General features: G+C 55.2%; 9 protein-coding genes across 9 annotated transcripts; 6 read left to right on the plus strand and 3 right to left on the minus strand.

Moving 5' to 3' along the window:
• Window positions 1-500: 500 nt before the first annotated feature.
• BU26DRAFT_562815 (uncharacterized protein) lies at window positions 501-2,780 on the plus strand (the record flags this gene model as incomplete). The annotated part of the gene is made up of 2 exons (XM_033833076.1): window positions 501-1,061; window positions 1,110-2,780. 2 exons carry the CDS (start codon window positions 501-503, stop codon window positions 2,778-2,780), a joined length of 2,232 nt encoding a protein of 743 aa, XP_033685853.1.
• Window positions 2,781-3,565: 785 nt separating this feature from the next.
• BU26DRAFT_603379 (uncharacterized protein) lies at window positions 3,566-4,766 on the plus strand (the record flags this gene model as incomplete). The annotated part of the gene is made up of 3 exons (XM_033835420.1): window positions 3,566-3,837; window positions 3,891-4,383; window positions 4,520-4,766. 3 exons carry the CDS (start codon window positions 3,566-3,568, stop codon window positions 4,730-4,732), a joined length of 978 nt encoding a protein of 325 aa, XP_033685854.1. The 3' UTR covers window positions 4,733-4,766.
• A 491-nt stretch (window positions 4,767-5,257) lies between these two features.
• BU26DRAFT_271361 (uncharacterized protein) lies at window positions 5,258-6,134 on the plus strand. The gene is made up of 2 exons (XM_033821383.1): window positions 5,258-5,801; window positions 5,884-6,134. The coding sequence occupies exon 1, from the start codon at window positions 5,343-5,345 to the stop codon at window positions 5,763-5,765; it is 423 nt and encodes a 140-aa protein (XP_033685855.1). The 5' UTR covers window positions 5,258-5,342; the 3' UTR covers window positions 5,766-5,801; window positions 5,884-6,134.
• Window positions 6,135-6,601: 467 nt separating this feature from the next.
• BU26DRAFT_517629 (uncharacterized protein) lies at window positions 6,602-8,455 on the plus strand. The gene has a single exon (XM_033828615.1). The coding sequence runs from the start codon at window positions 6,943-6,945 to the stop codon at window positions 8,233-8,235; it is 1,293 nt and encodes a 430-aa protein (XP_033685856.1). The 5' UTR covers window positions 6,602-6,942; the 3' UTR covers window positions 8,236-8,455.
• A 660-nt stretch (window positions 8,456-9,115) lies between these two features.
• BU26DRAFT_549517 (uncharacterized protein) lies at window positions 9,116-13,959 on the minus strand (the record flags this gene model as incomplete). The annotated part of the gene is made up of 6 exons (XM_033832003.1): window positions 13,094-13,959; window positions 12,144-13,047; window positions 11,756-12,093; window positions 11,458-11,573; window positions 9,406-11,398; window positions 9,116-9,323 (listed from the first exon to the last, which is right to left on the minus strand). The coding sequence occupies exons 1-6, from the start codon at window positions 13,576-13,578 to the stop codon at window positions 9,116-9,118; spliced, it is 4,044 nt and encodes a 1,347-aa protein (XP_033685857.1). The 5' UTR covers window positions 13,579-13,959.
• On the minus strand, window positions 13,783-14,399 carry BU26DRAFT_271374 (uncharacterized protein). The gene has a single exon (XM_033821384.1). It carries the CDS (start codon window positions 14,302-14,304, stop codon window positions 13,987-13,989), a length of 318 nt encoding a protein of 105 aa, XP_033685858.1. The 5' UTR covers window positions 14,305-14,399; the 3' UTR covers window positions 13,783-13,986.
• Window positions 14,400-15,618: 1,219 nt separating this feature from the next.
• BU26DRAFT_517631 (uncharacterized protein) lies at window positions 15,619-17,165 on the plus strand. The gene is made up of 2 exons (XM_033828616.1): window positions 15,619-16,785; window positions 16,873-17,165. Exons 1-2 carry the CDS (start codon window positions 15,665-15,667, stop codon window positions 17,159-17,161), a joined length of 1,410 nt encoding a protein of 469 aa, XP_033685859.1. The 5' UTR covers window positions 15,619-15,664; the 3' UTR covers window positions 17,162-17,165.
• A 286-nt stretch (window positions 17,166-17,451) lies between these two features.
• On the minus strand, window positions 17,452-18,864 carry BU26DRAFT_271403 (uncharacterized protein). The gene has a single exon (XM_033821385.1). It carries the CDS (start codon window positions 18,614-18,616, stop codon window positions 17,741-17,743), a length of 876 nt encoding a protein of 291 aa, XP_033685860.1. The 5' UTR covers window positions 18,617-18,864; the 3' UTR covers window positions 17,452-17,740.
• BU26DRAFT_591882 (uncharacterized protein) lies at window positions 18,864-19,656 on the plus strand. The gene has a single exon (XM_033834818.1). The coding sequence runs from the start codon at window positions 19,112-19,114 to the stop codon at window positions 19,583-19,585; it is 474 nt and encodes a 157-aa protein (XP_033685861.1). The 5' UTR covers window positions 18,864-19,111; the 3' UTR covers window positions 19,586-19,656.
• The last annotated feature ends 22 nt before the right edge of the window (window positions 19,657-19,678 follow it).

Consider the following 19,678-nt stretch of genomic DNA (forward strand, 5'->3'; position numbering starts at 1 on the left):
ACCTTGACGGCCTCCTTCCTCAATTCGCTATGCGCCGTCCATAGTGTGGTATGCGCTTCCGCCCCCTCCTCACCGCCCCTGCCCATGACGCTTGTGTTTGATACTTATTCGTTCCCATTCTTCTCCCGCCCTTCGTTCTGCCTCCCTGCTTGACGTCGTCGCTCTTTCTCACATTCTTTCGTCATTCATAACTTCGCCATTGTTTCGCGCCGTCCGCTGCATTGGTGGGGCGCATATTGTATACCCTTCTCGGCCGCTTTGGACCTTACCATACTCGGCCTCTGCCGTTGTTGCGCGCTCCGTCTAATGTGTAGTTACTTCTGAGTAGCTGTTCCAGGGTGATGGAAAGCAGACCCACAGCTGTCCGGGTCTTCCTTGCAACTGCTGCGTCGGGCCACGTCCAGCTCCATTGCCCGTTCCGCGCACCTGTGCCATATCTACTCTGTTGAGTAGCTTCATCGCGATTCATGCTCACACAAGAGGATTTCCTCGCCCCGAACATGAGTGGCGAAGGCACTCTTCAGCGGTCAAGCTGGAAAGCGGAAGCTATCCGGCGGGGAGACTTGAAGATTAGCGGACCAATCCCCATTACCGAGGACATGCCGCTCAACGAAGACGAGGAAAGAGAATATGCGGAGAAGCACAGAACAGAGTCGTCACCGCAGCCGCAAGACGCGGTCCCCCCGCAACCACAATATCCGCCGGACCCACCTCCAGCTCCGCCTAGCGTTCACGATGAAACTGAACAGCAGCCCAACCATGTAGAGGCTGAGCCTCAGATACACGAGGACCTCCATGAGCTTCGCCACAAGAAGTCGTCGAGTGGCGTTCGGGAGACGAGCGAAATGCAGCACAGAAGCTCCGTCGAGCCTGCGCCGTACAGCAGCCCAAGTCCCTTCCCGTCGATACCCGAAAGCTCTTCCAAGACGAGTCCGAACAAGAAGAAGCGGAAGAGTGGTTTGCGAAATGTCTTCAGGAAGATGTTTGGTAGGAGGAGTCGGGAGGAACATCACGAGGAAGAAGGAGACGCTACGCATAAGGGGCATGGCCATACAGTCAGTGTAAGTTTTCTTGAGCAGAATGAGCAGAACTCGGACTGATCAGCGCAGGATCCCGGCCTGTTGAGACAGTCCTCAGATAGGAGTAGGAGACCGAACAACCACGGTCCGCGAATCTCCGACCTGCCAGTGCAGGAGCCGCAACCCATCAATCCTCTCGGGCAGCACCTTCCGTTCCCGATGAACGTCAATGCCCCGCAAGAAGCCAGTCCCCCTCATGAATACCTAAGGTTCGAGATCCCTTCGCCAGATCTCGGCCGCCGCAGAGCAACGCTCCCGACCATTCTTGCCAATCCCGAAACACAAAGTTTAGATGGGAGAAGGAAGCTGCTGCCGACTTGGGAGGAGCAGCGGGACGGTGAATCAATACCGTCACCGCAGATTGGTATCGCTTTGTCAAGTCCACCGCATGCTGGCCAGTTCGAGCATTCGCTGCAGTCAAAGCGTAGGTCGCGGAGCGCTGGCGCTTTGCGCGATCTGGCCAAAGCCCGACCGTCCGTTGAGCGGAGACGGAGCGCGGAGATACGGCATTGGAGAAGCAGTTACGCGTCTGCCAGTGTCTACAGCACAAACACGCCACGGCCGCAGACAGCGAGGACCGTAGAAACTGTACAGACCGCGGATACTCGGGATACCCACGACACTATGGCGAAACCACCGGAATCCATTGCGTCGCCGAGTACGTTTGACGATGCCCCCACGGTAGCCCAGCACGATCAGGATATCAGCCAGATCCCCATAGAAGCCTTCAACTTTAGCAATTCTGATCCTCGTCCGGTAGCGCAACACGATCAAGACATCAGTCAGATACAGCTCCCGGTAGAAGCCTTCAACTTCGGCAACCTGAGGAGCGGCTTCTCCGATGACGAGGATTCTGAAGAGCCCGCACTTCCTCCTCGCTCGGAAAACCGCCTTTCCATTGAAGACCGCGTGAGGCATCTAGAAGACAACATGCGCACGCTCGAAACCTCCGTCCGCCGCATCTCAGGCCGCAGCAACCGCCAAACCATCATCCTCGAGAACGCACCTAAGGGCCGTCGTTCAAGAAACCGCAGCTCCTCCGCTACCAGCGACCGCCAAAGCCTGCACCACTCATCTAGCAAGAGCAGTAACCACACCCTGCACGGTCACCACGAAGCAGACGCTCCTTCGTCACCCACGCTGGCACCGCTCTCCGCGGTCAAAGAATTCCCCAGCTCGACCGACCGACCCGAGACCATCATTTCGCTCGAAAATCGGCCCTCCACAGCGCAGCGCTCAGATCTCGTTTCCCAATTCAACGCCATCCAGGAAGCGCTCAAACACGAACGCACCGCCCGCAAAACCCTCGAATCCCAAGTCTCCACCCTCCAGCGCGAGCTCTCAGACCTACATGCCCTCGTCACCAAGATCATGTGCGCCACTTCCCCGTCCTACCCTACGCCCTCCCCAGACGCCATCATTGCGTCCAACGAGGAGCGGATGTCCACGCCGAGGGCGTCCACCACGCAGAGGGGGCCAAAGGAGATGTCTCTTTTTCCGAGCCCGTTCAGTCGGCGGAGCGAGACGGATAGCGAGGGAAGGGGAAGAGGTGACTGGAGTGTAAGCAGTAGTAGAGAGGATGTCACGAGTCCAGAGGACTGGGCGACGCCGAAGGAGGAGAGCGGGTTCGGGAGTGGCTTCTTTGGGCCGCAGCGGACGAGGAGCCGGGATGCGTTGAAGCAGGAAGACGAAATCTTCTAAGAAACATGAGCAGTTTTGACGAACTAGGGAATGGGAGGGTATGGATATACGGAGGATGTCGGTCATGCCCCCCTTTCATGTCGATATTGATGCTGAGACGACCCTTTTGCGTGGCGCTGTGAGCCATAGCCATGGATGAGTTCTCGTTCTCGTTCTCGTCCTTTCTGCAATTTTTCCTTACAATCTGTCTGTCTGTACGATACCCAGCACGGCGTTCCTTGGCAGGTTGTCGTTGTTTCAGCGCTTCTGTTGCGTTGTCGCTTTCCGTTCACTTTTTAATTTCCTTTTCCCGTTCTCCTTTGCCCTTCGTGATTGTATGAGCATATCATATCTTTGGAGCGTCGTGTCTGTCAGCGAGCGAGTGAGCGAGCCGAGATGAGCATTCTATCTACCTTTCGCATCCGAGCACATCATCCCTTAGTGTAATATATGAGAACGAGCATGGTGGCGAAATTGTGTGGGAGGTCTAGGCTAGAGATCCTAGTAGGAGTCGAAGACGGACTGTGAAATGAGAAATACGTTTTAGCTTTTCGCTCGGTGTCTTTGTTCATTATACTCGATTTCGCTTCCGTTCGATGCCTCCATCCAACGTTGACGATGACTTGGGATGGGATAACCGTCTAGGATAGTGATTTCTCGAGTGCGTTTGCTGTTACTTCTTCGGGTGCAGGCACGTGGCGACGCGACGGGCGCGCCTTTCGTCTTCACTCACCAACGCCCTCCTCGACCTCGCGCGACAACCTAGTCGCCTCCCCATTCTTCTCGCCTGCACACGGATGGCGCCAATGCCAACGCAGCTCAAGACGGAGCCAGGTGTCTCTGGAACCGACACGGGTACGCCAGCTCCTTCCACCCGGGAGCAAGCCCGAGCAACAGCAACATCTGCCCAGACGCGGTTCGGAACGCCGTCGAGGATCGGGGAGAAACCGCCGTCTGTTGCTTCGACACCGTCCAGTGCCCCGCCCGCTGTTCCTGCATTCGACGGTGGCAGTGTGCTGCAAGCCAGGAAGAAGATGGCTGCTCAGGCTGAGCGCTTCTCTCATAACCGTATCCTGGAGTAAGTCTGGCTTTACTTTTGACGTGGGCAGACTTTGGCTAATGCCGCAGCAGCTTCGGCATCAAGGTCAGGGCGGTTCGGGTCGGCACCGAGTCACAACACACCGACTTCACAGTGCACGAGAACTTGCTCAGGCGCTCGCCTTTCTTCGTCAGTCCACTTGACCCCTGCGGCTCCGGAGATGCTGGCGCCTTTACCGCGTTGCCAGACCACAAACCGACCGCTTTCACCGTCTACGTCCAGTGGCTATACTCGGGTCGTCTCCACACGAAACCTTCCAAGGAGGAAACCACAGCAGTCGGAGACCCTCTTCGTCGCCAAGAGTGGTTAAAGCTCGTGGATGCTTATATCCTCGGAGAGTATCTGGGCGATATCGACTTTCGGGACACGGTCATTGACGCCATGCTGGGATGGTTTCACGAGGCGCAGACACAGGACAGGACTAGCTTACTCGATAGTGTCGGAGAGGTCTACATGGAAACGTCTCCTGGGAGCCCTCTTTGCCGGCTATTGTCCGATATAGTGGCGTGGCACTTCGAGGACAGGGTATGTATACCGCTGTGCACACCAGCACAGTCGAGCTCGGGGAAGGCATTCGCGAAGGCCTTCAACAAGTATAGACACGCCGAGTGTTGGCTGACCCCGCCCTTGTCTAAAGCATATGTTAATGTATTGTCGACAGACGCTCCAGGAGATGAAGGTGAAGCAGACCTCCTTTCAACTTCCACCTGCCTTCCTCTTGGATACACTCGTAAAGCTGTCCTCTCGCTTTCAAGGCGCGGGCATGGCAGCTTTCGGCCGTGGCTCGCCGGTGAATGCGGGACGTGGAACTTGCATCTACCATTGTCATGGTCCCGGAGACAAGGCTTGCTACAAGACGTGGCGAGAAGAGTGAGCAATGGACTGTAGATGGAATTGGTTATTGCGAGGTTGGTAAAGTGGGGAACGCGGACGAACAGCGTATTGTCTAAGGCATGGAAGGCCGACATATCTAGGATACCTTAGGCCATAAGGTGTGCTGAACTGGACAGTTGAATTTCGAATCCTTCAGTGTATGTGGCTACTGGTTGTGGCTGTGCATAGAACTAGCGCTTGTGTCCATCCACGGAGCAGAGGTTTTGCAATCTCGTCCCGTCCTTCACCTCCCTCTACCGAAGACTCCTATTCCCATTGGGCCAATTCTTCAAGAAACCATAGCTCATTCTCCCACAAGCCCGGGGGTGCCGCGTCCACCCACATAATTGCGCTTCAGCCTTGTGGGTGAATACGGCTCGTTCTTTGCTTGCAGCCACCCCCATGCACCTTCTTATCGAAAGTCAGTGCCACCGAAAACTAATTAGACTAATTCAGATCTCTGGGGAGACGTCTCGTCCCCTATACGTGTTTACGAACGCCGAAACGCCGGATTTGGCGGGTATCGCCCATCGACTCCCTTAATTGGGTGCTAGGAACGGCTCTGCATATGTTCGAGCAAGACACGACATTGGGTCCAAAGAAATGTCTATATGAGCCCATCTTCCACACTGCACTCTGCCTTGCTAGCAATCTGTCTGAGACTCTCCACCCTTGTCTATATCCAAACCCACTCCCCGAGGATAAAGACATTCTCTCCGCAGAGCACACCGCGAATCCTCATCCTTCTCCTCCATGTCCATCCCGCCACATCAACATGCTCCCTCCCTAACGGCACCGCCCCCGACGACGAAGCCTCAGCGCCCTATTCCTCCGACCCCACAAACCCCCTGAGCACAATATGCCGCCACACGCAATGGGCCAACCCCCCGGGCAGCGACATAGCATTCGGCTCCACGCAAAACGAGCGTCTGCCCACCGGCCTGTGCCACAACCGCGGCTTCTCTACCACGCCCGGCGAGGAGCAGCGTCCGTGGATTAGGTACTATCGCGTCTACTGCACGCATGGCGACTGAGGAAGCGGCGCTTGTCTTGATGTTTGCGATACCGGGGTGAGTTCGTTCGTTCATTGTCTTGCTATCTTCTTGTGGAGGGCCTGCTTGGATGGCGCGCTCGCTCACATGTGAGGAATAGGAGAGCGCGGATGTGGCACAGTTGACGCCGTGCGACGCGGCGAATTCGTCTGAGAAATGGTGCTGTGGGGATACGACGGCGTGTTGTGCGCCGGTGTACAAGCCGGGCGCGGTTACGCTTCCTGGTCTGTTCGCCGGGCTGGCTGCATCGTCCTTGTCCTCGTCGTCTGCGCTTCCTTCATCAACGGATCATTCTTTACCGCCTGCGATATCTGCTTCTGGTGGCTTGTTGGACGGCGCGAAGGGTGGGATCGGCGCAGGTGTAGTAGTGGGTGGTATTGCCGTCTGTGGACTCGGCTTTTATGTGGTGAGAAGGATACGGCAGAGGAAAGGGGTGTTGCCAGCGAAAATGTCCGCTATGCATTTCGCAGCAGCGGAAAAAGATGCGGTGCAGGTACGGAACTGGAGTCCTCGAGCAGCTATGAACTCGATGGATCGCCACGTGCGGAGATGGGTTAATCTTGGGGATTTATGCTTTTGATTATTCGAACGGATTGAGAATGTAGCGAAAGTGTAGTTTAGATTTTTGTAAGTGGTAATGAGATCTAGTGGATCGGAGAGATATATGTTGAAGGAGCCGTGTTTCCAGACTGGTTTGACCTCCAAGTTTGGCTGTGCGACGTTCTCCGAACCTCCCAAATTAGGAAAGTGCGAAATCGGTCATCCGTGCGAGAATACGCGCCCCGACCTTCGACATCTCACGCATCTCACGAACGCCCAGGAAAGATGACGAAATCTTTGATGCGCAGCCTGTGGCTGTCGCGAAAGCTCATTTTAAGATGCCGCAGGGTTCGCTCTGGCGTCTAAGCCGCAACCGCGCCACTTCCTTTCCTCTGTCGCTATTCGCTCACCACCCCGGATAGGGCTGGGTAACCACATGGGCATTCCGTGCCGCAAACTGGGGCTTGGGTAAGCTAACGTTTGAGCAATACATAAAATCTCCGTGAGATCAAGTCTAGTCGTGCATCCAAAATCTACCGTGGTTTGTCTTCAGCCAAATGCCCCAGACGTAGCAAAAACACCACCTTCCACGGGATATCTACAAAGATACTTCATCACCATGGGCCTCTTCAAGCACAGCAAGCAGCCATCAGCACCGCTCCCGGTCCTCTCACTCCAGCTCTCCACCCCGCAAGACAAGGTCTTCAAACCCAACGACACCGTCACAGGCCACGTCTCCCTCTCAACCCCCATCCCCATCAACCCGCAAGCCGTCGACGTATCTCTCTGGGGCCACTCATCAGTATGGCTGCGCACAAGCCACCACAACACCACCCACGACGACCACAGGCACACCGACTACACACACTACCGGGACAACGCGCCTCTCTTCGCCGTGACCTCGAATCTCCTGCAGCACGCGCAGACCCTGCAGCCCGGCCAGAACTACACCTTCCCGTTCAGCTTCCGGGTCCCCCAGGGCACAGGGCTTAACAGAATGGGCTGCTATAAAATGGACACGGACGACCGCTGGACCGCGCAACCGCATCTTCTCCCCCCGACCTTCTTCTGGGGCTCCAGGCCCGACGACCCAGATAACGCGAGCATCTCCTACGGCATCACCGCGCGCCTCATCTGCCCCGGGATCAGCGCAGGAAAGCACAACAACAACCAAGACCCGCTCTCCGCCACCACACCCATCCTCTTCCAGCCCCTTAACCCGCACCTCAACGCGCCCCTCAGCGTAGTCCGCTACCCCAAGCGCCTAACCCTCTCCTCATCCTCCCTCACCGGCCAGGACCCCGCATCCCTCGGCCTCCGCCAAAAGCTGTCCGACCGCTTCTCCAAGGACACGCCAAAGCTAGACTTCGAGGCCGCCATCGAGCTGCCCGACCTGCTGACCGCCGGCGCGGAGTTCCGCTTCCGCACCGCCTTCGCCGTGCTCGAGAAGAGCGCGAACGTGGTCGCGGTGCCGGCGATCACGTTCCGGGTGCTGAAGCTCGAGCTACTGGATTTCACGTTTATCCGCGCGCCGTGCGATCGGGAGGCGAATAGCATGATGGGCGGGTACCACTACAAGACCCCTGAGAACGCGGTTAATGGCGTGTATTCCGGCCAGGAAGATACTGTCTATAGGGAGAAGAAGACGCTGCTGAATGCTGTGCCGGGCGAGACGACGGTGGTGCTGGAGGAGGTACTCGCGAGTGAGGGTGACGAGAAGAAGACGGAGCAGGCGCGCAGCTGCCAGGTTTGGTTTACAAGTCGCGTGCCCGGGTTCACGCCGCCGAGCTTTAGGAGCTTTGCGATTTCGCGGAACTATAGGGTGAGGGCGAAGCTTCAGGTGGAGATTGGAGGGAAGAAGTTTGAGGTGGAGGCGGAGAGTCATGTTGGGGCGTTGGGAAGTGCGGCGTGAGGAGGGAATGCAGCGGCGAGATTAGTTAGATGAAGCAGCGCGAAGGTCGAGGGGATATCGGGCTGCTGCCTAGGTATGAATGTCATGATAGGGTATGAGCAACTCATGGCGGCTTAGGCGTTCGCGGAGCATGTATGGTGCTAGAGATTCCCCGGATTTTATATTAGCGTCTAGTTTTTTACCGGGATAGAGGACGATGGCATAAGCGGGCGAAGGCGGTCTTTTGCCTCCACAATATATTCATTCATATCTTACTGGCTTTCTCCCCAGCTAGTTCAGTGATTCGCGGCCAGAATGACGGACCGCTCCTACGGCTCAGCTGCCCTTTGCAAGCAAAATTCGCCCAATAAAGCCCCTTGTTAGAAACCACCAGACGGCGAGAACTCCAATTCTTACTGTACTACATTAGTTCAACATGCGAACTATATCCTATAGGCCGGATGACATTGCTGTATGGGAAAGCGTCTGGCTAACAATACCGTTTATCTCGTTCGGATAATCCGCACCAGCAGTACCATCGTGGCGAACATAAGCACTGAGTCGAAGATGTAGAGGAATGTTTCGTGTGGTCATGAGATTGCCGGAATCGCCCTGCGCGTATCCGAATCGATCAAGCGGCAACATCGAACGAACAAAAATAAGCACACTGGCCCCATACAACGCGTAAAGGGGCTTGGGAGGAAAGCGGCAGGTGCAAAATGGAAAAGGCTTATCTCGGGATGCTAAATAGCGGCCCGCAGTGCAGTACTCCAGGAGAAATCGCGTTGCGGATTGCGGATTGCGTATAAAGCCAGGGCCCGTAGAGAACATATCCACCCCCTTCTTGGTGCTAGCGTTGATTGCTTCCATTCAGAGATCGTCCCCACAAACTGCCTGCAAATCAAAGCTGCGAGCTGTCGAACCCCGCCCAGTTCATTACATCCAGCGCCCTAGGCTTCTCCCAGGTGTTAACCTTCACCATGCCGGGATGGTCAGGCGCGTCCTCGATCCTGTGGTCGAGCAGCGCGCCGTCATCGCAGGCAGACATGGCAAGGAACTCGAGGGTGCTTGGCGGAGCGCGCTTCAGTATCTCGCGCTCGATCGGCGTCCTGTCGTACGTGTCGTCAGCCGAGCTCGCATCTTTATGACGGGGTCGAGCGCATTGATGACTGCGAAACTAGGCATACATACATCCGCTCGAGGATAATAGCGGCATCTGCCTCCTTCTTCTCCATTTGCGTCTCAAAGTATTTGTCATACTCTAGCTCGTGCTCCAGGAACTGCTCGTCCCACATCTCCTTGAAGAAGGCGCCGACCTCAGGGACCCGCAGGGCTGCTAGCTCGGCGTCGTAGACGTCGAATGCGAAGGTTTTGGGGTGCTCGCTGAAGCGGACGAAGAAGACGTCGCCGTACCAGAAGCGCCGGGCGGCGTCTATGCGCTCCAGCCCGAGCAGCCGCTTGACGTATTCGTTCTCTGGCAGCTCGGGGTCCTCGCTCCAGTATATATTGTAGCCCTCAGGGGCGTCCTGGTCCGCCTCGTTCCGAAGGAGCTTCCGGAACCTTCTGGTGAATTGCGAGGCGCCCCAGAATTTCTTGAAATTCGGCACCGTCATGTGGGGGATCTCGCGGATCCGGCGGTCTTCCTTGTCGGGGAGGCTGTAGAAGGTGATGGGGAAGAGGTCCGGGTCTTTTCCATCTGCGGGGAAGCGGGCGACGAGGACAGTTTTGACTTTTGGTCCTAGAGGGACTTTGTCTTCTGTTGCTTCGTGGGCTGTTGAGCAATCTGAAGGTCGCTGAGTGGCTAGATACTGCCGCATGAGCCTGCTGGTGCCGCTCGCATGTACTCCGCTTTGTGTCACACCTGCAGAAGATTCTGCAATTGCTGGCTGGAGGGACGGGGTGCTGCCCAGGTGCCTTATTGTTTCGTTGAAGACCTCGAGCAGTGCCGATGCGAGGGACAAGTCCCTATTCTGCGCGACAGTCGTGAAGCTCGGTAGGCTCCAGAGTGGGTATACCTTACCATGCGACGCCCGGGTCCTGAAGTTCGGTGCACGATCGCCGGTCATGGTTAGCTTGGTGTATTTGTTGATGAACTCATGGCACAGGTAGCATGGTTTCCTGCTTGTGCCGATATACGGGTGCGCTCTGCGCTGCCACGACAGGTCACTCTCTACGCTCATCAAGACCTGCATTTCTGCGTGAACATGGAGTCGAGACGCTCCTGTGTATCTTTGCGCCTGTTTTGTCTTGAGAATGCGGCTGTTGGACGAGTAGTTGTCAGCATACTCGCGAAGCTGCTTTCGGAACTTCGTCGTGTTGATGTTCATGTGATGAGGCACCGTGGCTGGCATGATCCTCATGGTCTTGAAGTCTGAGAAGGTCAACGCCGCAGATTTAAGGCTCTCGTATATGGCTCGTAAGCGACCGAGCATGAGGATTGCCTTCGCCGCTTTTGTGTTGGTGTTTAAGCTCCAGGGTGTGTAGCGGATAGCATATGCCAGACCAACGATGTCGCCCAGCTGACGAGGGGTTGAACGCTGGTTGAAGTCTCGACAGAGGCTTTGAAGGTGGGCCACTGTTGGGCCGTTTTCACCCGCCTCTGCAGATGGTGGTCCCACGGCAGACCCGAGCTGGTTGATCAAGGAGATATAGAACTCCAGTCGGTTGCGGTAGTATTCGAGAAGGCCTTCCCATTGAGAGCTTCCCACCCATAGGTGATCACTCTGAACATCAGGAACGCGGCCGGTGGATGCGATGACGCGAAGCCACATCTCCAGTCGGTCCAGCATCCTGCGGTCGCGATCGTCGAGTCCCTCATTTTTCGCTATCAGGATGGTTGCTGGCTCTTCTCCGGTGCCCTTAATCCATGCGGCAGCGGCAACATGCTTGGAGTCCATCCGGGACAAGCCTTGCGCAGCTGACTTGTCGCGGGCCAATAGCTCGGCCAACCGATTCAGGAATTTGTCTTTCAAGTTGGACCGAGGAATCCGGTGTAGGCCCGCGCTTGGTGTCACCGTGACCCAATCTTCTGTTTCTTCATCTGTACTGTCATTGCCTTCCCCTGCGCAAGGCTGCTCTGAGCTGGAGATGGATCTTCCTTGGGTGGTGATGGCAAGCAGAGAAGCGGCCGCTGCGAATTCCGTCCTTTCAACGTTCGCTAAGTCCCAGATATTTTCCATTCTGGCTATGCTGAATGTGCATAGAGCGAGCTACGAGTGTCGTTGAAGTAGTTGCCTGGCTGACGCGGCGGGGTCTGCATGTTGTCCGGCTTTGCGGTATCCAATGAGGTGACAGTGTAGGTGGTACCTTCGCCTAGGATACGTCCAATAGAGGTTGTGCCTGCAATGTTCCCAAAAGGACTGCTCACGTGTCTAGCCCAAACAGGCTCTCAGACAGTTATGCATTCTAAGCCTCCTCTCCTTTGAAGACTCTCAAAACCCCCTCCCGGCCGTGCTTCACTTTCAACACCGATGCCTGTCCCACCTCAAGCTCCTGTGCCTCAAGCCTGCGTTTTTCCAAATCCTGTCTCGCCCTTTCATACTGGCGGTTGAGCCTAGCCTTCACTTCAGTGCGTTCTAGCTCTGGCAGGTCTACGTAAAACTCTACATCCAAACGCTCCAGCTCCGGTAGATCGACATTGAACTCCGCATTATGAAATCGCAGTTCGATAATCCATCCTGGCTGAATGACCCTATTCCAGAGTTGCGGGAGCAGGCGTTGGCCGTGAGGTCCGATCAGGTCGTATTCATTTCGGTAAAACGCTCCAAGAACGGCTCCGGTATCGCCAACCTCTGGGTAGAGCTCGGAAAAGGTGATCTCAGAGAAGAGGCACATCAGAGATGTTCTTGGATACAATTCAGTCAGAAATGCGTGCATGTTCTGCGCGTGATCAGCAGATTAGAAATTTACACCAGTAGGGGTGGTCCTACCTCCCATTCCTGTATTTCGTCGAATGGAAGTCCCCACAAGCTTCCATCCGCGTTTTTGAACGTGACTGTCCTATTTGGTACGTAGCTACGGTTTGCGCCCACAGCCACGGAGGCTTCCGCGTTCACTGTCGGAATAACGTCCTCAGGTATTGCAGGGGCGCGCATGGAGCCGACAGCCATCGTCGGGCCAGTGGTCTGAAAGCTAAGGTATTGCTCGTCGTTCTTCGCTATTTCCGGCATGTTGTTATGGCTTGCGGGGCTGTAGTTCCACGTTCCAGCTGAAAGGTGCCCCTGGTTGGCCTCATGGGGGATCTGGTCTTCGGGCAATGGACGATGGTTGGTCTCTAAACTCTTCTGAAGATGGCCCCATTGCTTCTGGCGTCCTGTGTCCGGCAAGGATATGGGATTATTCATTTGTGGTTCAGGAGTAGTGTGGCGACTCGTACTGGCCTGGCTTTCGCGAAGGACGTCTGAAACATGTCGGAGTAATTTTCTTGATACAACCCTCATGTCCTCCCAAAGGTCCTGTGCAGACTCATCGAATTGTTCCTCTAGCTCCTGTTCTCCAATTATCCTCCCTTGGTAAAGGTTTCCACCTGCGTCTGGCCTTGCGGAGAGCGTCCAAGGACTTGTGTCAGGTGCTGACTCATCGGAAGATATGGTGCCTGTCGGCGATGTGAGTTGCGAATCGAACTGGCTGCCAGCTGAGCCCTCTGAGCTGGGACTCGTTGGGGCAAGCACCGCGAACGTAGCGCCTGAAGTATTTCTCCACGCGGAGTGTGTTACGGGAAGTCCTATCTGTAGAGTTCCGGTCACCGAAGCTTCTCCGGATATGAGACTTTTCGAGTCACTGAGTGAGTTCTTAATCCCGACAACTGAATTTTCGAGTGATATCTGGAGAATTCTGAAGCTTCATTAGCTGCAGTCGGTCTAGGCGAGCGTCGTCTTACTCTACAGTCTGGGCAGTCCGATCCTTACATGACCGCAAGACCATCAACGCCAGCGTCGTATCAAGAAGCCGATGCTGACCCTTGAGTGCTCCACGATAGAATAGCAGCTTCTCCTTGCTCCGAAACATCCACTGAATCCTTAACGTAAAAGACTTGAGTTTATTTGGACATTGCCGAAAGTGCACCAGGAGCGGATTCAGCCTCTCCTGGATGCTTTTGATAGGGTCGATGACGCGTTCGCAGATATCCACGATGTCTCTAAGTAGAGTGCGTTCGTCCTGGAATGTAGTGCCCTGCTCTTGTAGTAGGTGCTCCCGGACTCGGTGAAGGAGTTTAGAGAAGGCGTCGATTTCGTCCGCATACACGCGTACTTCAATTCCTGCAGATCCGAGACCGTTCGCGAGTTGATGTAAGCCTTTGGCGACTTTGAGCCCTGCTCCCACAACAGCTAGTATACTAGCTGTAATACTGAATGGGTCTGACATTGCAGTATAGAAGGATTTGGAGGATCTAGTGCTTCATGCTTTGAAAGGATCGAAAAAGCTCAGCAGCGCTGAAGATGTGGAAGCGATGAAATAGACTGTCAATCGATAACCAAAAAAGTTGCAATCTAGCAGTGGAGGGCTAAGCCTCTCCTAACCTCGATTCAGCCTCGGCACACCCCGCTGCCGTCCGCATGCCATATGACACCTTGGTGGGCTTCAATCGTGTACTCCCGAATAAACGTGGACAGTCGGTGCGCTGGATGGAAGTAAGTAGGGCCGAGGGAAATTTGAAAGCGATGTATGCGATTAGAAAAATAGGCCAATGTGTTTTTATCATGGTCGAAGGAATGGTGGAATGAAAATGGGAGTGACCGGTCAACGTAGGCGGAGTGGGGCTGAGTCTGCACTCTATCTAGGCAATAAAGTCCCCGGGGGGAAGGTGCTACTGACGAACCACGCAGCATTCAGTAAGCTCGAATCACGCCCTGGATGGTTTATACATATATTAGTCGCGTATAGTTGCGCGCTTGAGCAAGCCGCTTGTTGTAAATCGTTCCCCGTCGCAAGCAATACATTAGCTTCCGGCGACAGGAACAGATGTCTGACAGTTAGATAACGAGCTGGACGGCGGCACCGAACGTGGCATCTCGAGAGCTGTACGAAAGAGATGCTGATTAAGAACTCGAGGCTGAACGAGATGGTATGGAGGAATGCCCCGGAGAACATGCCCCGAAGCGAACTGGTGGAGAGAGAGGGATTACAATCGGTATGCCGACGTTAAGTGAGAAGTATTACGAGAGTATCTGTCGAGTTTGTGGATAGAGGTCGATCTTCAGATTTCCTTGGAGACCGATTGACCAAGCTGGTAGTATGCTACTTGCCGGGTCTAAGTTAGGTCGGGTTTCTCGCTCAGGTGTATGCGATTGCGTATGCGGTTGCGTATGCGGTTCCGTTATGATGCATGTGAATGCGTCGGCCAAGGCAATCCTTGCTGTGTCCTCGCCCTTAAAAGGTACAAGGCGGCCCAGCCTGACATCGAGGCTATTAGTCCTGTCACGACCCGCGACTCACACTCCTGAAGGCTCTGCGTCCACACGACTTGAGCAGCCGAAGGTTGAGATGCGCGCCGGCCGAAGCCAGCACCTAGCATCGAGGTAATCGAGCAATAAACTCTATCGTCGAGTATTCGTCATGAATGAGGCGGAAGAGGTTCGCTCTTGTTGACCGGCGAGGCCAACCAATGAGACGTACAGGCGGCTTGAAGGGAAGGTATGCCTCATGCAGATACAACTCTAGCCGCGTGGATGCGCGATCTCGTTCCTTCTAACTATCCTCGTTACTGATCTAAGAGCTTCTGATTGAGTCAGTCACTTCCAAGAACCTGGCTCTATCTCGCCATACTTTTCCCTCTTGCTATGTGCACGATCTCGCGTGAAAACCGTGCACAATTAGTTCGCATCGATAGCAGTGGTCTCTTTCTCGAATAGCCCTCATGGTCGCGCCGCTGCTATTTCGAGGTCGAAGCTCATGGAAGGGAAAAGGTGCCCTAAAACCACCAGCGGACGAATATATACCATGGAAGAAAAGTGCATCGGCTTACAACAATGCTTCCGGACACGGATCGGTTGGTTCTGTCCATCTGAAAGGCCTGGGTTCTTACTATGATCCTGACGGATCTTCGGATGGGTCGCGGCAGTCTCGCGAAACGATGGTCCCGATCGAGCTCGACCAAGAAATTACTGCTATCACCGAGATGCTCAAACAAGTTCTCGTGATCCTGCATCAAGAGAAGAAAGAACATGATGGCGAGGATCCTAAGCGAACCGAAGCGAAGACATCACGACGTCTGCAGAGTCTCTCACTTGGACGTTATGTTTCCGGGATTCGGCGCCGACTCGCGAGAGTGAGTGCACAGTGGACAGAAAAGCCTGCTCTCGGAGTCCATACATGCTCTGGGGCCAACGCGGTCGAAGGCCAACGGGAATTAGAATGCGATGGTGAATCCAAGGCGACCGCTGAGACAGATGCCAGAGAGCATCGGGATGGGGAGCATGAGGACGCAATCCCATTGCCGGATATCCACGAAATGGAAGTTCCCTTTCGCCGAGCCGAGTTAGCAAACACCTCAAAACCGCAACGTCTGTGTACGGAGGCGGCTCGTGTCAGTGCGGATCCACTTTTGTTTCCAGAAAACGTAGCTTTTGGGCCCGATTATGGCCAAGAGCAGCCAGAACATTGGAGGCTCCCGCCTATCGCTGAGCTGCCGGGAGACTACGGCATCTCCACTACAGACAGCAAAATTTTCGAACTCGGCGATAATGGAAAAGAAGGAGCAGAATCTGATCGCGAACCGTGGTCTGCGAATTCATGGAGCGATGTTGCTGCTAGCCATGATGGCGACCCGATGTCACAATTTAGGCCAGAAGAGCTGGAGCGCTGGGCTGCGGGCGGATATGAAGTTCCAGGAGCTTCTTTGGAGAGACGGCTCTCGTTCATTAGGGACCAGCCGGATGAGATTACCGTTCGAAGAATCCATCCTGCCAGACCCTACTCAAGTCCCGAAGGACCGGAAAGTTGTGCTCCAGGGTGGGACGTAGTTCCAGGGCTAGGTCTGCAGAGCGAACCGTCGTATACAAGCGGACTAAGAGACTCAATTACTGTTCGTGGAGTTGCCTCTCCAGCTTCAAATTCGATGGCGGGAAAGCTCAAGCGTCGCATTTTGAATGGGGAAGCCATTCACGGATCTTTGCCGGCTTTCGATAGTGCCGCATTGGAACCCCCATTGATTGGCATCAGCCCGTCTGCTCTAGAATACGAACCGAATCCGGTCATTTTCGCGCATCTTCGGTCAGCACCACCATCAGAGGTGGTGCGATTGGCAGGCGATAATGTTCAGGTTAGCCCCCTTTCCGACACTGAAGGAGTACCAACTTCCGAGGGCGTCGTGAGCAGTGGGATCTCTTCGTCTTCGTCGACACGATTACCTGGAGATCCAGACACCGAGGGTTTAGGCCACACTGTAATCCAGGAAAACTCGACTCCATATCGTCGGAACAAGGAATCACCCCCGGGACTGGATATAAAAGCAGATCCCAAACAGCAATCTACTCAGCCGTTCCCGATACCCGGTCACGACTGGAGTAGTCACTCGGATGGTTTTGTTTGTCCGTATTGCCAGAGGCCATTTAGGACTGCTGGCTTGAAAAAGTAAGTATAGTAATCAATATACCCTATTCCTTCCTTTCCTCCTCTTTTTTGTCGATATCAACCCCTACTCACTTCTCGTGTGCGTAGCAAACACGTCAACCGGAAACATATTCGACGGTATAAATGTACAACAATGGATTGCGAAGCCGCATTCCACCTGAATAATGATCTGAGCCGTCATCAGCAGACAGTGCACAAAACTGCTGTGGATAGCACGTGGAAATATACGAATGAGCATTGTAGAACACCGGAGACGGTATTTCGTAGGAAAGACAACTTCCTACGACATGTAGGCCGGTGTGACAGAGAGCGAGGAGGTGGCGTTGCAGTCTCGAGATCGAGAACGTTACGGGGGATTCTTCCTCAGACGGGATAACAGTGTCGTGAAGCTATAGCAATCTCCGGAAAAGTGTAAAAGGCGGCAGCTCCAATTCGGTGCCTCCGGTATGTTAGAATAGGAGCTGTATGTTTACTGGTGGATACTTTGTGTTGACGAGAGGTTGCGATGCGAATGGCTTCCTACAGCGGAGACGGCATTCATCTTGCACTAAGACAACGTCTTCACCATTGTTCCGGCGTTGTTCAAGTTCCGAACTGGTTACTTGGACCCTGGCGAAGGGTAGCCTTCCGCGAAGTTCACCACCTTGAACCTGGGTTCGCGAGCATTGCAAACAAGGCCGTTGGAGACAGCTGATGTCATTGATGACAGGGCATGTTGCAGTTGAAACATGCGGGAGGGCTGAAGGCGGCGGAATGTTTCAGACGGGATAAGGCTGGCTGCTGTGACAATAGCACCCTGAACTTATAAGCAAAAGACGCAATGAAGGATTGAAAATGGAAGGAACGATGCGGGGCGTTATGCCCCGTGGCCTGAGGTGAGAATGAATATACTCTCTCGATAGGCCCATTCTGGCAGCCATGATATAATCGAAGGGTGTCTCGGGGAAATGGCGTGTCACCTGTGGCATATGTCCACGGTGTTTGTCTGGTGGTCTAGTCTCGAGTTCCACAGTTGGGCAAGCTGTCTATTGGTTTGCTCGGTCCTACACAAAGGTATTTTCCGCCACACAGTAGCACGAGGTTCTCGTACGACCGCCATGGTTGGATTTGCGCTCCACAATCGATATACTTCGCACATGCCCACAAACAATATTCTCCGGACTGCGTATGCGCTCCACACTATTGGTCTCGTGCTCCAGGAGGAAGCGGGGTGGATTCGTAGTCGTGCCGCGAATGGCAGACGTGTCCATGAAACGACCGATCGAAACCAACTTCTATCGCGGACTCTACTCGTCAGCCCACTGGAGGATGTACAGTAGTACCACCGGCTGCGATGGTTCTTTGTGATTTCCTGTTCCTGGATTGGCTCCACACTCCGAATTGGTGGCTGAGATGGCCGTTTGAGGTAAATGCGATAAGATATCGCTCCCGGCTCACGGTATCCCCCAGTCCGGGATGTTCTGTGGCGGGAGATAAAGTACATGATGCCATCGTGCAAAGGACGCCTACCGCACGGAGGAGGCATTGCATCTGTGACGGCGGGAGCGCGTGCGGCGCGTGGATTTGCGCATTTTGAGATTAGGACAGCGAGGGCTCGCCACTGGCAGGAGACTCCCAGCTTCCAGCGTCCCGGGTTAGGAAACGATGCGTCGAGAGCAGGAGGTTGTTTCAACGGCCGGTCGACAGACGAGGCTTGGCACTGGCTGTTCCTGCAGGCATGCTTTAACGAGATGAGATGTGCACGGGTGGTGTTGGTGAGACGAGTTTCAGCGAGCGCGAGACGGGCATCCCTTGCCATGAAACCGCGGCCTCTTGGCCTCGACACAAGCATTCAGGACAGATTTTGCAACGAGCGACGGCGACACGAAGGCCGGAGTCGTGGAGGATGACGAAAGTTTTCCATGTGGGCGGCCACGGAGGTCGAAAATTGCCGCGACGCGGTGCCCAGGCATCGCAGTCCGGCGCCGGCAGCTGGCTGGCGCGCGAGAGACAGCGAGTGCCAGTGGAACGAGCTGAGTGCTGACGGGCAGGTTGAGGCCCGCGATGCAGCTCGAGTCCTGCGAAGCCGCGGTTCTTATGCGCAATTCGTAATGGACACACAGCGCATGGCGACGAGGTGGCCGAGCAGCCTGCAACCTCCGCAGCGCTGTCCGCTCCAGCACGCTTCTGAACAGTGATGGCAGAAATGGGTCTCTTAATTTAGAAGTGAGGGCAGCTGTTCGTGGCTGAAGTCGGCGGGCATCGCGTGCATGCAGTTGTTCGTCGCTGAGTGGCCAGCAGCGAAGCGGCCCCTTGCGTAGCCGCCGTTAGTTCGTCGCCGTGGCCGATGACTGGCCTCCGTAGACAGCGCAGACGCTATCGAGCTGGTGGGGACGCTGTTGCGGTGTGCTGGACGGCCGCTCGTCGAGCAATGAGCGTGCGGATGTTTCACGGGCGCGCTCTTCGCTGTCGGCCGCTTATTTTTGGGCGGGAGGAAGGGCTCTGGCTCTCGTCGGTCGTCCGTGGTTCATGGCTGGTGGTGTCACTGGCTGCTTATGCGAGCCACGGCGCGGCGGGCGTCGGCGGCGGCGGCGCGATATCGAGGTCGCGATGCGATGCGTGCGATGCGTGCGATGCGATGCGCACCCTCTGCTGCGACCTCCCTCGCACTCTACTTGCACAACGAGCATCAAGACCATTGCGCAGGATTATTGAAGCGTGGAATTGCGCATGGCATGCGGCCGTTTCAATTGACCCTCCGTCTGCAGTAGCCCACTGCGCGCTCGCAGGGCTGGATGCGTGGTGTGTGGCCCCTGAATAGCGCACGGGCCCGCTTTCCCTCGCAGCCGGCAAGGGCCACCCAACCCAACCCACCCTACCACGCCAGGCCATCAAAACGCCTCCCTCGTCCGCC

This window comes from Trematosphaeria pertusa (genome assembly GCF_010094035.1).
Source record: "Trematosphaeria pertusa strain CBS 122368 unplaced genomic scaffold BU26scaffold_5, whole genome shotgun sequence".
Classification (NCBI taxonomy): Eukaryota; Fungi; Ascomycota; class Dothideomycetes; order Pleosporales; family Trematosphaeriaceae; genus Trematosphaeria; species Trematosphaeria pertusa.